Source organism: Gavialis gangeticus, unplaced genomic scaffold (assembly GCF_001723915.1).
Source record: "Gavialis gangeticus isolate Ggan-Ray unplaced genomic scaffold, GavGan_comp1, whole genome shotgun sequence".
Lineage (NCBI taxonomy): Eukaryota > Metazoa > Chordata > Crocodylia > Gavialidae > Gavialis > Gavialis gangeticus.
The window spans coordinates 62,434,199-62,451,993 of NW_017728994.1; the positions used below are offsets into that span (position 1 = coordinate 62,434,199).

Here is a 17,795-nt window from a genome sequence, read left to right on the forward strand (position 1 = left end):
GGGGGGGGGGGGGGGTGCTTTTTGTCACTTTTTGAATCAAAGGGCTGCTGAAACCACGCAGGGGTAAGAGTCCTGAAGCAAACTCCAGAGACCACAAAGAAGCCAGAGACAGAGTTCAATGGAATGATCATCACTAGTGACTTTGTACAACTGAAGGCACAGAAAAATATGGGTATGAAATCAGGTATGTAGTCATAATGGTCCAGAGAAGCAAGGTTTTTGGTTTTTTTTATATGAGAAGGTATAAATAAAGCCACACACACACACACACACACACACACACACATATGATAATTACTCGATCAGAAGATGAGGGGTTTTTCACCCTCATTTAACATGGGGAAAAGCCCTTTGCCTTACAATTGAGTATCAGGCAGTAGGGAGCAGCTAGCTCTGGGTTGGGGCCCAGAGCCGAAGCTGCTGCCTGCCCTCCGCTGCCTCTGCAACCCCCCCCCACAATGCTCCCTCATAGCCCCAAACCCCTACTGCCCTCAGTCTCCTCACTTTGTTTCTCCCCCCTGCCACACTTCTTACTTTTGATCTGTGCCAGCAGGCTCCGTCCTCATCCTCACTGCAGTCTAGAGCATGGCACATACTCCGGCCCAGCCCAGTAGCAGCAGTGCTGGCTCTGTGCTGCTCTACAGGGTGGGCTGAGCCGTGCTCAGTGCCCCAAGCTGCAGCAGAGACAGAGCCTGCCAGCATGGAGCAAAGATAAGAGGAAGAATTAATTTAAGATGATCCTCCAATAATTAGATTTCATAATGGAAATGTGCAATAAATAAATAAAGTTACATGCATGTAAAATTACAATAAATTTATAATTTTTCTGTGTATAGAACCTAATTATTGGGGGGGGGGTCATTTTGTATTTGGGTAAATCCAGTACATATCTTTTATCAGACCAACTGTAGGGCTGGGAGAGAAATGTGACCTGAAGAAGGGTGCTTTGTTCTCCTCTCCCAGCAGCTGATCCAGTAAAAGATATGGCATGCAAATCAGCCAGTTGATGGGTTCCCAACTACCAATAAGAAAAGCAAGGAAGTCTTAGCCAGCTTCCCAGGAAAGCAACTGCAGTGGAAAAGGTAGGGATATAATGTGCAACTAAGGGTCAACTCCTATGTAAATTGTGGTTAGCATGCATCAGTCCGTATTTTGCATGCACATCCTGCACATACCACTGTTAGCAGAGAAGAGGTCTCCTCTAGCAGGATGGAGACTATACAACAATCCAAGTGCTAAGTTCTCTCCACCCTCTGTCCTCACTTCATGCAACTACATACAAAACCCTGGCACAAGACAATCTATGGTGTGTAACAATTTTACCTGGTCCTGGAGTTTTTGAAACATTAGAGGATGAGGCGTCTCCAATATTGTCTCATTCAAACGGGACTGTCCTTCAACATTGACTTGGGAGGAAGCTTTACTGGACAGGAAAGTCATGTAAATTTCTTTAGCTTTTTCTTGCATCTGTAAAATGACATATGTGGTTAAATTAATATTTGCTCCTGAAATATATATCTAAGCCAAGTCCATCTCTGAGACATGTAATGGGCCAATTCCTGTACTATGGGCACCATCTCATAAATGATATACAGTCAAAAGAAAGACAGCATGTAGCAGGTTAGTCATTTTATTTGTTCTTGAGATTTTCAAGGAGGCTAATGGAGTCAGTCACCAGATCCTATGTGGGCACCGAACCACAACAGGTTCATTGAATAGCCCAGCTTCTGCCTTCTGTTTAGCATTCGTTCAGTTTAGGTACAGATTTATTTTTCTCCCATACAGAGATGGGGATTTTGTCTCCCAATTTATACTGTTAAAATTAACAAGCAAAGCAGCCGAGCAAAAATTAAGAGAGGCACTTTCTTCTGAGGGCATTCTACATCTAGCAGTGATATGCACATCATTTAGTTCATGTTGGAAGAAAGGCCCAATTCTCTGACATGCTGAGCAGTCATTGACTGCAATGGGAGCTGACGGTGGTCAGTTGTGATGGGTTAGGTGTGGTAAGCTTGAGATAATTTATCTGGACCCATTATCTCTAACTGCAGATGTTCTGTTTCAGTCACCTTCTCTTCATAAATCACCAACAGCAGCAATAACACTAAGCGCTCATGCAGCGTTGTTCCAACTTCAAAGCCCTTTAACTACCATTGCTTCCACTGAGATCAAATGCAAGACTCCCAGGGTGTCTCTACAGCCCGCTCTAGGGTGGAGAGTGGGGATGGACAGACGCTTTAATTAGAGCGACTCTGAGAGCTGTTCTAATTAAAGCATCCTCAGCATCACATGTACTCAGCATTCCTGCACTTCAAAATGGTGGAGGTGGCACTTTAAAGCTCATTCAATGAGCTTTAGTTAAAGCGCCCCTGCTGCCATTTTGAAATATAGGAATGCTGAATACACGTGATGCGGAGACTGCTGGAGTGTGCTAATTAGTAGTGCTAATTAACTGAGTCTGTTCCAATGCATGCTAATTAGCACATGTCAGAGAGGAGCTCCATCACATGTATAGGTGCCCCCAGTGACTCGGAAGTCAGGTAAGGGAAGAATGAGCACAGCATGACAATATATTTTTAAAGCCATTTTAATTATAAATTTCATCCTGGAATTTTTAATTTTTCATACTTCAAGCAAGTGCACACCAGGAGACACTGAAAGATAATTAGCTCTGAGTAACAGAACTATTCTATGTTGCATATTTAACGAGGAACAAAACTGACAGAACCACAAGTCAAAGGATTACATCTTTGATAGGAAGTGGGACTGAAGAGAGATGCTCTTGTGACCATCAAGAAATCACGCAGGCACTTTCATGTTTGACATTTCAGAATAGGCAGGCAAGGTTCTTCGTGTAGATGTGATATCTTTTATTAGACCAACTAAATAGAAGGAAAAAGTTTTGCAAACTTTCCAGCACAAACACCCTTCCTCAATTAGATCACCCAGGCCAACTATGACTAGAAAAGTTACACTAGCATAAATATTAGGCTGTGCAAAGCTTCAGTTGCTGATTTGATTTAACGGAGATTCAGCCCGATTCGGCAGACGAATCTCCAAATCAGGAGACTCTTTAATTTCTCCAAATCGAATCAGAACCCTCCAAATTGATTCAGACATAGACAGCTTTAAGTGTCTCTTACATACCTCAAAGTACCAGGTGGCTCATGAACACTGAGATGGTGGGTCAGATGGAGTGTCCCACGGGACTGGTAACTGTTGGGTCTGGGGGGGCACCTGGGGTCCCCCCACAGCCAACTGCTGAGCCAGGAGAGCACAGGGGGGCCCCCAGTGCACTCCCTGGCAGACCCAGCAGTGGACCGGAACTACTTCAGGTCCACTTCCAGGTCCACTGCCAAGCACGCGGGGGGCCCCCTGCATGCCTGTGGGATGCCCCATCTGCCCCACTATCTCAGCATTCACGAGCCGCCTTGTACCTCGAGGTACGCAGAAAAAATATTTAAAGAGGTGTCTTTGGTCGAATCACCGATTCTCTGAATCAGCATCGAATCTTCATATTCGGATTCGGCCGAATCGAATTGGGACAGTGATCCCAATCAACGAATCGAATCATGGTCCCCTGATTGGGGCCAAATCCAAATAGACTACAACCCACTTCACACCCCCCTAATAAATATTGGGGTAGACATAATTATATCATTATACAGGTAGGCTACCACTCTACCTAATTTCAGTTTCTGAACTAGAATAAACCCTCCTGGTAAAAGAATTCTTATACCAGTCAGTATAGCTTTGTCCAAACTATAGGGGAAGGGAATATGTCACGTCAACAATACCAGAAGTTGCCTTCAGAGACCTGCAAAAAATAATCCAGGGATGAGCAGGAAGGAAAGAAGCAACGTCAGTGATTGAGTAGACAGCACTCTTTTTTTTTCTGTGTCAGCACTGAACCAATACCTGAGCATCATGATAAAGGAGACAATATGATTGCATAGGTTGTCTTAAAGACTTAAAACCAAGATCTTACTCGCAGGTGGTCAGTAAAAAATCTAACAGCACTTTTCACTAGCAGATGTATGTTAGACCCCAGACCTCTGGCTAGGTTCCAGTTTGGATATAATAGAGTTTTGTCTACAGAAATCTCCCTCACTGTTTCACTTGGACACGCTATCTTCTTCATTTCCTTTCCTATGGTCAAATTCAGTTCTCAAGCATATGTGTTCCCAGGTGAGGAGAATAGGAGTCCCAGATGCTCAGCAGATGCCAAACTTCGGTGGTTAACAATTATGCATGCTGTATTGCTAAGCTCGGTTTGTAACTATTGTCACATTTTACACTTGAGGTGACAGCAGAAATACCTGAATACTGTACACAAAATCTGTGCTGTGGAATGAAGGTGCTATAAAAGTACAGTCCAGAGAGGTGATTTTTTTTACTGAAATACTGCTAAATGTTTCTAGTGGTTGAAAAGGATCACACATTGATGGACAGTTATTATTTCCTATCTGTGTTTATTTTGGAAGGAAAGGAATATTTTAACATTGTGAGGCAACACAAAGTGACATACTGGGCACGTCTACACATGCATTTAATGGGCCTGAATTTTCTACACAGAACATTCAGGCTCTTTAAAGTGCTCCCTGGTATGCATCTACACATGCACCCCCATCAGGAGCAATCTGAGCCTGTCAGGAGCAGCCAAGTCCAAGGCGGCTCCTGCCCTGCTCTTCCCCCTCTGCATGGGGAGCCATGGGGAGCTCCAGGTTCCCCTAGGTACCAACCCTGGGCTGGCAGAGGGAATGGGGGCTTAACCCTGAGCTCTAGGGGGAGGTGGGGGGGCACACTGTCCAGGATCCACCCCCCTCCCCCACCGCCATTTCCATGTGGCTGGGAGAGCTGCCTAGGCTGACTGGGAGCAATTTGCTTGCAGTCAGCATCTACACACATGGTATGGCACATTAGTAAATGTGCCATTTTTCTAGTACCTGTATCTACAGGTACTAGAAAACAGCATTAGACTAATATACAGTGCGCTACTTGCTGCGCATGTCTAGACAATGATGCTTTACTGCGCATTAGGCTAGTCTAATGCGCAGTTAGGCATCTCATGTAGACGCAATCACTGTTTACTTACTTTAAAAGCATATAAAAAGCAAATGCCCACAGCTAATTCTAATAAAATGTTCAAGACTATGTTTAACTCAAAAAAGATCTAATTAAGTAAGAATCATAATTCTGAGGACCATATGGGTGACAGCAGAGCTGACTACTACAAATATAAAACTGATATAATTTCCTTTGAGACCCACTAAAAGTCATACTTGGTTCATACATTTGCTCACTTTGTTTTTACCTTAAGTTTTAGAGGTTGATCATAAAAAAAATACTTTCTGTACTATTTAACCTATTGGGGTCAAAGGGAACGAGAAGCTTCCTAGTTTAAGGAGATACTTAAAGTTTTATTTTGCAAAATGTCTACGGTACTAGGAGAGGTGTAGTAGACTACTGCTAGGGCTTGTTGTTTTTGGCTTCTTGAACCTGTTGAGTAGTGTGGAAGCTGGCTGCTGAAAATGCTGATAATCATACCCAAGAATACTACTTAGCACTTATATAGTACTTCCTCTGAACACATAGCTTTAGCTAATTAAAAGAAGTGTGACTGTAAAGAGACAGACTCAATGGGGAAGCTGTACCAGGAGTGAAACTGCATGAGTCTTCAGTTCAGCTACAGAGGGGACTTCCAAAGAGGTAAAGACAGCCTGTCCTTATGGTTGCACCTCTGCTTATTAGTGACTGAGCACCACTGACATAACTAGGGAGGGGCAACTGGGGCAAGTGCCCTGGTTGCTTGCTTGGGAGGTAGACAAAAATAATAGCTGCTGCTGGGAGCTGCATGACTGCAATTGTGATCACACTGGATGCAACGTGGCAACTGGAAAATCGCTGCTGCCCCATGCCAGGTGCCCAGCTGCGTCGTTACACTGCTGCCAGGAACAGGAACATTTTAGAGCATTTTACATACACAGAAATTGTCATCCTGACACTATGCAGGCCTCATGAAAACCAAGCAATATACTACTGGTAACACAAGAGGCCATAATCATAAGTATCACGAAACTGTGATGTATTGTTTGTTTGCTATAAACTACATGTGGTACTGTTCCTTTACATGCTGTAACTTTGTGAGCTTCCTCAGGCAGCATTTTGCCTTCTGTCTAGGTCCTGCTCAGAACAATAAAGTAACCAGCCATGTTTGCTGTACGGTACTTCTCTTCCCTGTGCTAGATATAACAGAAGCATGCCAGTGCTAGCTGCAAAAAAGGACTAAACCCACTTGGGCCCATATACAATGCTGGAATAGTTTAAATAAAACAACGCAAGATTATGAGGATCCAGGATTTTGTAAAGGAGGCACAGGAGCAGCAACTCGAGCTGCAGAGGTGGTACCCCCACAGCCTAGCAGAGAACACTTGGGGCAATGGAGCAGGGAGGAGGAATCTGACTGCTGCTGCCACTGTCCCCAGCTGAGCTCTCTTTGGCTGGAGTAGTTCAGGAGTGGCTCTAGAGCCTCCCTTACCCCTGGGTCAGCTGAGGGCAGCAGTAACAGTAAGGCTGATCACTTCCTCAAATGTGGCTTGGATTCCTTGGTCCACAGGGGAGGCCATACCGGACAACAATTACGTGACCGAAAGCTCAGATACAATTTTTAGTTCTGTTGTTAAATCCAGTTCAGAATTTAAGCATCCTATCAATGCAGTTACAATGAAAAGAGGATTATAAAAGCTGTATTCGGAATATGGTCCTTTGTTAGCACCGCAGACAAATTAACTACGTCACCATCGTATTACAGAGAATTGCTGCAGAGGTCATTTTCAGGAGTTCCATGCTATTATAAGAACTGTAGAAAATGATTTTCCATTTTTAACATTCCTGTTTAATCCTGTAGAAAACTCTAAAATAAAGCCATGCAAAAGTCAGAGCTGTAAAAGCTTCTTGCAAATCCATAATGTATTGTGAAGTATATGCTGTTCTGCTAGTTTCCTAAAGCTTTGCTAGTATTAGACTATTGACTGAATATAGTACCTAATGATTAGTACTAAAAAATTGAAGCTAAATGGAAACCAGTTAATCACTGTCCATTCAGCATGGCAATCCATCTGAGGAATCATTGCATCAGTACCTTTACACATGTTCATCATTTCCTGTATATGGGTACACAATCCCAAAATAGCAATGTAAAGGTAAAAGTACTCTGATTACAGTATTTAATAAAGGACAAGGGAGTTATTATTACACAGTGAAATATGAAATCCTACATGAGAACTTCTCATTTCCAATTCCATTTTAGAATCCAATGTGGTACCTGTTTAAGAAACAGAATGTCCTAGCTCCTGGGAATGGCCACTGTAATCTATCCAGGCACATCTGGCCTACATGAAGCAAAAGATGCTTCCCATTTGGTAACCAGCTCTAATACCAAATCCACATCCCTCAGTGCAGAAACCAAATGCTCTTGAAAGAGGAGGAAGACAGTAAGCATTTCTTGACACCACACTCTACTTTTTAACACATAGTAGTAGCCAGATGGTATTGTGCACAGTAGTACTCTGTGGGTGCTGACAGACATGCAGCTCCCCAGTCTAACTCGTGGCACTTCACAGAAAGCACCATGAGTTAGACCAATCCTCCCGACCCAGACATTAGCTGTTGGGTCAGCAGGGTGGGGAATTAAGTTCCAATTTGGAGTTGATCCAGCCAAGGAGCTGTGTGTCTGTAGCTTCTCTCCCCTAGCCCTGCCCTCCCCTCCCAGCTCCAATGCTCTCTGCATGATGGGAGGGGGGGAGAGGGATTTGCCCAGCCTGCACTGGAGTGTGTGGGGGTGTGGATTGGAGTCCCCCCTGAGGCAGGGGGGACTCCAATCCACCCCCTGCAATGCAGGCTGCGCAAACTCCAGCCCAAGCTCCTTCTTCTCCCCTTCCCATTGTGCAGACAGCACTGGGGCAAGGCTGAGCTGCAGCAGCCCAGCTGCCAGAGCAGACACAAGTTAACAAAAGGTGCTATGCTTTGGAACACCTTCATTTGAACCCTCATATAGTGAGGGTTAATTTGTCACATGATCAGGGACCTTTAAAGCATTCTACAGCTGGGGATGGCTGCGGAGTGCTTTCAGAGGGCCAATCATGTGACAAATGTAACTTCTCTTTGCACCCTGTGTTAAAAGAGCTGAATTGTTTCCAGGACTGATTTGTAATACCAAGGGGCTAGTTTCTCTCTTGTACTGGCATCATGATAGTAAGTGAGCACCTCCCATGTATTTAAGATGCGTGTAACTACCTCTCCCTGCCCCTCTTGGAGAGGTAAAATAGCCCAGTTGGTCATTTCTGTGTTGGAGTATGTATGCATTCATGTTTGGTTGCATGGACCTTACTGGGAGGAAGCCAAGCCAAAGGACACAGAGCCCACGCAGTTCTAAGCACGCTGAGATCTAGAGCAGAACAATGAATTTCCCTCCCTTAAGATTTTTCTTCTAGAAATTCAAATACCAAATATATATACCGTGTGTGCATGCGCATGTGCATGCATGGGTGTGCTAACACCTGAAGTCATGTGTTTCTTAACTGAACTGTTTTGGATTTTGGGTAGCTGTTTTTCAGTTAAAAATCCAAAATATTAATTGAAAACAGACATTTACCACCAAAAAAAGATTATCTTATTGAAAACTGCCATTTTGACCAATAATTTTTGTCCAGCCTGCTGGACCCCACTGCTGTCTTTTTAAGTGAATGGTATAATCTAGGTCCAGCCATTGTGAAAGCTCTGTCACCAATATCCAGAGTACACCCTCTAATACTTTACGCTCCCAAAACATATGGCCAGGAGGCTAGGGATATGACTAGACCCCACTCTAATTTCCTTGTAGCCATCAGAATACTTACTACCAGTTGCACTCTATATCTGCATATCCCTCCTCCCTAAGTGCTCTGCCACCAACAAAGCCAAAATTTAGCTTTCAGGGTGCTTGTACATGTGCTGGGAGGCTGCACCAATGCACTGTAAATACAGTGCATCAGAGCAGACATGATTAATCGAGTCTGCTGGAGTGTGCTAATTAGCGTACTCCAGCCAGTCTCTGCGTCTTGCGTTTCAGCATCCCCACACTTCAAAATGGCAGTGGGAGAGCTTTAACTAAAGCTCGTTGGACAAGCTATAGATAAAAGCACCCCTGCTGCCATTTTGAAGCGCAGGGACACTGATACACAAAATGCTCCAGGCACTTTAATTAGAGAGACTTTTGGAGCCGCTCTAATTAAAGGCTCCCCCTCCCCCTCACCCCCAGAGCATATATAAAAATGCCCATAGCGTATACAGGAGAATTGTAAACGTGGGATTTCCAAAGGGGCTTAAAGAAGTTAGACACTAACGCCCATCGGCACTGAAATTCAGTAGGAATCTGGCACCCAACTCTTTGGAATTCCCTTAACCAAACTTGACGTGTCAACTGTCAAAATAGTCTCAAGAGTATCGAATAGAAATCGGCTGTGAACTCCACATCATCATCGTCCATTCCTAAAGCTGCAAGCCCTACATCCATGTGAATCCTCCAAGAGTGGGACCTATGCAGTGGAGGCAGTTTTGATCAGAACGCATCAAAAAAATCTCTCATTGAAATCTAAGTGAAATTTATAGTGCAGAAACATATCAACATGTCAACTTCAAGGAAACTTCTTAATAGGAAAGTGTCTAAGGTGAATCATTTCAAGTTTCTTGTTTCACACTGATGTCAGATAACGTAACTTCCATATGAGAACAAGCATCTCATTTCAACTCTCAATCTTTTTTAGCATTTGCATTATATGAAGTTACTGAGGTCTATATTTTCCTATATTTGTATAATACTTAATAGTACACGTATAATCGTTACAATGTTTCAACATTCAAAAACGTCTTTTTTACTTTATCAAAACAGAACCGATTCATCATTATTGAAACAAAACATTTCCGTAGCTGCAGATCACAAGTTTTTGGAATTTCAGCATGAAATTTGGTATTTTCAGTTTTTGTTTTGTTCTCATTTGGATGGGAAAAAAATGTTTTGTAACAGTAATTCTGGTTTCTAAACCGCTCTCGTTACAATGAGTTATGTATTCACTTGTTCAATATATTTACTTGCCTCTTCCTGAAATCCAGCTGAATAACTAGGTAGAAGAACTGTCAGATTCTCTTAGTCTGCTATGAGATCTTTTTTGACAGGTAAAGTTATTTTGAGGGACATACCTGTTTCTTATCTTGTGTTTTCTTAAATTCTTCACATGCTAACCAGAACAAAACGTTTTCTTCACTAAATTCTTTCTTTAAAAATTCCTGGAGAAGGAAAAACAGGCAAAATGTTAGACTTGATGTCAAATGTTTGTTTCCCTTCCTGCTTTTCCCCTATTTGGGGTTGGTATCACCTAAATGTTGCTGGAATATAAGCAAGCAATAGTGCTTTAAAATGTAACACTTTAGCTAGGCTTACCAGTAAGTTATATCAGTAGGTAATATAAAGAATACATTTATAACCACTACAGTACTCAAGCAATTTAAAAGCGTTATTCAAAAAAATACATGCACTTTTATGCAGGAAGCAAAAAGATGTTTTAATGAGCTTCACAGATTACTTTTCATTCTAGTCTACTTTCAACACAACTTTCTTTAACAACCAAAAATCTAAAAATTGAAGTGTTTCTAAATGACTGTCAGTGACAATAAATTCACTTAATATAAATTACAGCATAAGATGTATTTAAATTCCCTCGACAGTGTTTAAACAGAACACATTCATGTTTTAACACAAAAAAAGATATATTAAAATTGTGTATAAAAGCAAAAATATTTATAGTTTTGACATATACAATTTTCATCTTCCAATGTAAAAAAATAAAAACGCATAACATTATATGCTGGTATCACTACTTCTAATTTGTAAGTGTCCAATAAGTGCTAGGCAATCGAGTTGTTTCATCAATAATTTCTTCTCTATCTAAGGACTAGGTTCTGAAAATCTTTACTTAAGCAAGACTTCCTTTTTCTTATTTAGGCAAATAATCTCACCGTGTACTGGCATAAAGGGTTTGCAAGATCAAGACCTAACATGTCACCCTTACGTACATGCCGGATCTCTATGATGATCTGTATGGGCAGACTGCTGCTCCCACCTGGGGCTCAACCAACACTGAGGTCCCTGACACACATTATATTTATGCTGCAACTAACATGTTAATTGTGCCATAAATAAGCAACATGCCACCCATTCAGCCAATTTATGGCACCACCACAAAGGTATGCCACATAAAATGGAATATCTAAAATGTGGAATAAATGTGGCTCATCTGCATAGTGCAGGAATTGAATGTGTGGAACGCCCTAAGGCAGCCCTGGTCAGCTCAACAGCCCCAGTGCAGAGGCTACGTCTTACCAAGTTACTCAAGCTCCATAGCAATCAGTGGGACTCTTCACCTGAATAAAGGCAACATGCAAGAATACATGCTGCAGGATCAGGCACCAAGAATGAATGCTGCATTACATTTTTGAGAAGATCAGGCTTCTTTCTGCCCTGGTATTTAGCCCACTGTTATGTTTCCATCCTTCGACCTTCTGACATTACAACCAGAAAACAAATGGCACACAAAGGTGCAACAAATAATTATTCCTGCAACCTGAGAATGTAACTCGAAAAACTAGCAGGCAGAGGACACCCCCCAGAGAAGCCCAGAAAATGACCCTAATTCAACTATCCTGCCATCTCTGTCAGTTCACAAATCCGGTCATATAAAAATAAACACCCTCCCGCCATTGGTATGGTGCTTTTTTAATACAGATACACATAAAGCCTCAAGCACAGGTTAAAGTTTATGCAAATGCTAGGAGTCAAGATAACAACCCTAAATCGTTTAACTCCTTCTGGGTCTTCTAGGAGGTTCTCCAGTGACACAGCCCATCTGGCGGTTCCTTTTAGGGCCTGGTGGCTGCTGCTTGCGTTGGCATCATTGTCGTTTATCTCTGAAAAAGACACATACCAAAAATTAATAAGAAAAGGTTAGCACTGCATTTTTTTTCTTACCATTCATAGCACTCTTAAATTGTACCTGCTTTCCTAAAAACGGACGTAAAACCGAAAACAAACAGGGCTTCTGAAATTCAGTATCTTCTTCAAGAAATGTCAAAGTTGCTTTACAGCAACAAAACTCCAAGTGGCTACTATCATCATTTTCAATGGATCCATTTGTCTTATGGATGTGGAGCACAACTACCCAGGCCTCAGCTGTAAGAGGGCCGCATGGTGGCTTCTGGCATGGTCAAAGTCATCGGGTGTTTTAGATCATGCACGCCGATGGTGTGAAACCAGTCTTGGTAAGCCACCTTGTAGAGATTTCCTTTATAAATGAGCACACTCGGAGGTGAGTGGGGGAAGTGGACGGAGAAAGAAAAGTGATACTTTGTTTAGCAGAAGACAACCCCGAAAAATCAAGCCATGTGACTGGGAGGTCTGCTGGTGTAGTCTCCTCTAGTCTCCGAGCACGAACGCCGTTGGCTGATGGATGCATTTGATCTTAAGTCAGCTGGGGTTTTGCCTGAATGAGGAGTGCAGGATCCTGTCCAGGACTTCTCTGCTAGCCAGAGCTCTCACAGATGTTACAGAGTCTGCAGGGCAGAAAGAGCCCGCATAAATGCTGAATGCATAACTGACTGCCTTGCGCCAAGGGATGAGTTTATTAAACCACTGGCTGCCAAGGCCAGCTTTCCTGGCGACCAATTCCCGGCTTGAGAGGAGTCCAAGCACATTACTGCTGACCCGAAGAGCTTTAAATAAACACAAAGCAACTGCCTTGCTGCACACCCAAAACCCTCAGTCAAGTCTTTGGGAGCTTTAGCTGTGCAGGATGAGGCCTGAAACACTGTTTTAGATCACTGGACATTAATATGGCTTTGAGGCCGATTACACATTCTTTGTACAGCCAAAACTCTCCACTGCAATCAGTAAAACCTTTAATAAAAGTATCTGAATATATACAGATGGGCTGGAAGCTACATCTCTAAAGAGCAAGCCTGCTAGGGATGACAGGAAAGCTTTTGGGTGAAAGTGATTTTCACCTAAGTAACCCACTGAAGGGCAGCAGGATCAGTCATGAAAATACAATGAACAGGATTAGGCCTGTATTCTGTCTGCAGTTTGGCCTTTCATTCATACCAAATTGATGTGTTTGTTTTACTAAACCCTTTGTTTCACCTGAATAAGCAGTGTTCAGAAATGTGGATTCCTCAATACGTATTTGGATTCTACTCAGGGCTCTTCCTCAAGCACAGAGTCAAAAGCAGAGCAGATATCTAAAAAAAAAAAAATGCATGGCGTAGAGTAACCTTGTAAAGCCCTCAAACACCAGCAGATGGCTAGAACGATAGACGCCAGGAGCCAAAACCTGCAGAAAAGCCTACTTAGCTAAGTGCCTGTAGCCTGCTGGACGTCTATGGACAAATTTGCTTTGATAATTATCGAAAGGATGTCTTGTTCTGAAAAGATAGCAACCTCATCCACCCGCCACAAGTTGTCATTGCAGGAGTGTCCCTTTATGAGAGAAATGCAACTCTGCAAAAGGGTCAGATGAACTCCAGCTGCAGATGCCATCCCCCTATCATTGTTTAAGGGAAGGAGACCACATCTCATGTTCCAAATTAGTAAACTGTTAAGAGAAATAAGATGCAAATATTTTTAAATGACCAAACAAGTGGACCACCCACCGTGCACGCACTATAAAATACAAGTAAGCCCATGACTATGCTGTGTGTAAACTGTGTCTGTCCATTGCTTCCTATGGTCTCTCCTTAGGTTAGAACCAATTATGATCCCATTTCTACAACTTTTTCTGCATGCATGCTGCTGTCAACCTGCACATAAGAGGCTACAGAATTTGATCTCTAGACTGTAAGCTCTTCAGGCAGGGCCTGGGACTTATAATATTGTATGTATGAATAAAAAGAAGAGAGGTTTCCCCAGAGAAGACTCATGGTCTAATGGGAGTAGTATAAGAATTTAGGAATCAGAAAGTTTACGGTGCTGTAGCTCTGATGCCAAGGTAAGACCTTTTAATTTCTGTGCAACTCAGTTTCCCCTTCTAGAAAACATAACGTTGTGTAGCCTGACAAATGTTGGTAAAGCACCTCCTCAAAAGTACCTACCCAACTAACTCCCACATTGAAATCAGTATCTTTGAGGATCTAGGCCTTTGCAACCCAGGGCTGGAGTGTGCAAACACTTGTACCAAAGACTGGGCCTGGTTCCCATGTTACGTGGTTATTTGCAGCTGTGCACACGGGTGCATGATGATGTAACCACAACAAAATAGTCTTCCTTTGCACAAAGGACAGGGCAGCGGAAAATCGGACCCCTATATGTATAATTTACCAAGGAACAGATCAGAGCTGGATTCTATCTTCTTTACCCAGCCAAACTTTAAGCAACTTCTGATGGTTACTCATCATTTTTTTAAAAAGGACAGCAGAAGCACATAAATTGACAGACAAGTGGCCACCACACACGAATATATACATGTAAGAAAGAGGATGTTGAAACTTGACTGCCATGAGAATCCTAGGCTAGAGTCACGCTTTGGTTTTGCTAAGATCTCTCCAAGACTCAGACTACAGACAAATGCTCTGCCGGCCCTGCGAACGAGCAGAAAACAAAAAAGCCTTCCCCTGCCTTATCCTGCTCCTCAAGTGCTAGCAGAACTGCAAGTCTCTAGTAACACTGGCAATGCTAGATTACCCAAAATGGGCATGGAGGGGTGGGGCTGCACGCTCATACAGCTTAGACAAAAAACGGTCCAGGGAGAACAGCATCCTGCTAGGACCGGAGCACGGCTCGGGCTGCCGAGCAGAACCCCCCAGAGCTGCGGTATTAAATGACGCTAGGCTGAGTCCTGTGCTAGACTACTATCACCAGGACCAAGCTACCCAGTTTGAAGCCATCTCAAGTACAGCCACAGCAGTGTAAATATATCCTACATCAATACAGAGCTGAACCCAACAACGCTCCATTTTCAGTTGGTCTTCAGAAATGTCCGTAAGAGACACAAAAATAATCCCCCTCTTCTGCACAATTGTACAAGGCTGCACAAGGTACAAAGCAGAAAGGAGACAGGCTCTGAACATTTCTACTGATATAAGAATTACATTCGAGTTTCCTTATACAGAAATGTAATGTGTTCCCCCTACCTCAATAAACCAGCAATCACAAACATTTTTCTGATATAAGAATTGCCACCAATAGGATCAGAGCTCTCATCTTTACACACAATTGCTTAAATCCATTTGATCTAACAGGCTGTGCGCCACACAGAGAATACTTCTTTTTGTCTTTAAATGGGCAAAAGGTTTAGTGCAGACCTTGCCCAGTAAAGTTCAACTGAGCTCACAAATGTCTTGAGAAAAAAAAAAAAATCATACTTCCACTGCAGCAGAAGCTATATACAAATCTTTTGAATAAGTTATTTTTAGAACATAATGGCACAGTGTGTTTTATTATATGATTCATCCTTGCTAAACCTTATTTATCCCTCTGTTTATCATCATTTATAAGGATAATTTTATTTCCTTGGAAGCCTCGCAATAAGCTGCTCTGCAGTTTATACCTAGAAACTGTGAGCTTAATACCAATACCTGTTATCCAAACCAAATGGGATAAGCTGCTTTTTTTAAAGCAAGAGAGGAAGTTCTCTGCATCTGTTGCAAATTGACAGAAAATTATATGCACTAATACAGGAGTTACAGAAAAGCAGCCTTTTACTTCTGAACAAGTAATAGATAAAAACGTGCATTCTTCTTGCTTTGGCGCAAAACTCTCTCTTTAGCTAGACTAGGAAACAAACACGTACGTATACAAGATGCAGTTGTACAGACTTTACTAGAGCGAAATTTCCCTGACTATACAATACAATTGCTTTTATTACATGCAACAGCCAGAGGTTTATACAGAGCTAAAGATTAGGCAGTTATGGTAATTACAGCATTATATCAGGGCGGAATCCTATTCAAAATCTACTAGTCTATACACAATAATATTGCATAAATAAAAAGGCATATGCAATGTTTAAGAAGTTTCTAATTATCAGATATAACACTATCAGGGTCTAAAGCAACAGATTCACATTTTACAAATAAGCGGTTCCACTGAATCAGTAATGTCTGATTCATATATAAACAACAGCTACATGAAATTTTAGAAACCAAAATATCTAACGAGTCAAATGAAATGGTCAGAAACGGACCTTACAATCGCCTTTTATCCCCAAACATCCTGTACTCAGGCAAACTTCCTATGTCAGAGACATTCATTTGAAAGTAACAACTCATACCTTTGGGCATTATTTTAAAAGGACAGTGACAGACAGAAAAGATAGACAGAAAGACATCAAATAGTAGAAATGCATGTTCAATATTTCCAAAAATAAGGATGAGAACATGATTCAATGAATCAGGTGGGATCTTCAAGCATGCCTAAATGACTAAGAAGAAAAAGTCTTAATGACATTCGTTAAAAGCGGGTGTGCTTAAATTAGACAGACACCTAAAAGCAAAAGCACAGTGACTATCTACACATGTAAGAAGCCTTTCCTACATTGTGCTTTATGGCAACATGCAAAACAGCACAAACCCATGAACCTGAGTGAACCTTATTAAAGCAATCACCTATTTTAAACCTTTTCTTGGGTTTTTTTTTCTTCCGTTTTGCAAACTTACTAACAAAAGATCCATCACCAACTTATCAGTCACGCATGTACCTGGATACCATCTTATAATGAGCCTTTTTCTTTGTTTCCACAGTTGAAGCGAAATAGCGACACTATATTAAGAAAATCCTTTGCCAATCTTTACTTTGAATCAGGCCTGGTTCTTGCCGAACATTTGCGAATACTGGCATAGACTTCTTTTTTTTAAGTAAGTGCTCTGAGCGTATTGCATTTTCCTAGGATTACCAGAATGCCTTCCCTGTTATACTCACCAGTCTGGAACTAATAACCAACGGTTATAAAACAATGGGAAACTGTTCATTACCATGTAGCTGTAGAAGAAAAATTCCCTTACTTTCCATGTATCCAATTGTCACCCGATAAGTCCCATATACCAACTTTTTCTAGGAGTGTCTTAAAGAATCCTGTTGCTACAGAGGGTCGTCCTTTCCACACTCTGGTATTTCAATGTTATAAGCCTCAACATCCTCTTTTGAATGTCTCTAAGAACAGATGGCTACTGGAGTCCAGTTTTAACCATAAGGAAGGAAATTAAAAGGATGTTCTGCTTTTGTAGTACCTCTGGAAACATTCACTATATAACCTTTATGAAACTCTATTGAAGCCATACTCAGTTTTTCGCAGCAAGGCTTTAACATGCCTGTGCACGATTATAATCTTATTGCCCACTGCAGAAATAAAATTACTCATTAGGATCTTTCACTTGTTCTTTTTTTTAATCCTAATTCTTTCACGCAGAATGACATGATACGTTGGTTTTCCTGAGCCACTGATCCTGCTGCGCTGAAGACACTCTGCTGCGAGACGTCCTGCGGTCAGAAGCAGCTACCCTTTGAGAGTATGTCTGAAAAACGGCCTTGTAGGGTTCCCTATTTGTGATGTCTCAGCGCTTTCCAGATCAAACGTACGGCGGCAGTGTTTCTAAATGTCAGCTCTGCAAAGTCAATTTGGGATCTGAAAATCAAGCAAGGTTCCCTTTGGTTTGTGTTTCACCACCGCTAACAGGCAGTGAGAAAGGAATTAGCATTTGTCGCTGCTGTACATGGT

The 17,795-nt window shown here is 42.0% G+C and overlaps 1 protein-coding gene across 1 annotated transcript in view; it reads right to left on the reverse strand.

The window, feature by feature from the left end:
* RGS10 (regulator of G-protein signaling 10) overlaps nucleotides 1-17,389 on the reverse strand; it is a 21,597-nt gene extending 4,208 nt beyond the window's left edge. Inside the window, exons 1-4 of the mRNA XM_019502910.1 lie at nucleotides 17,083-17,389; nucleotides 11,882-12,000; nucleotides 10,237-10,323; nucleotides 1,324-1,467 (exon numbers count right to left, since the gene is read on the reverse strand). Coding sequence (XP_019358455.1) covers nucleotides 1,324-1,467; nucleotides 10,237-10,323; nucleotides 11,882-12,000; nucleotides 17,083-17,089 — 357 coding nt within the window. The 5' untranslated portion in view covers nucleotides 17,090-17,389. The remainder of the gene's footprint in view (nucleotides 1-1,323; nucleotides 1,468-10,236; nucleotides 10,324-11,881; nucleotides 12,001-17,082) is intronic.
* Between the last annotated feature and the right edge of the window lie 406 nt (nucleotides 17,390-17,795).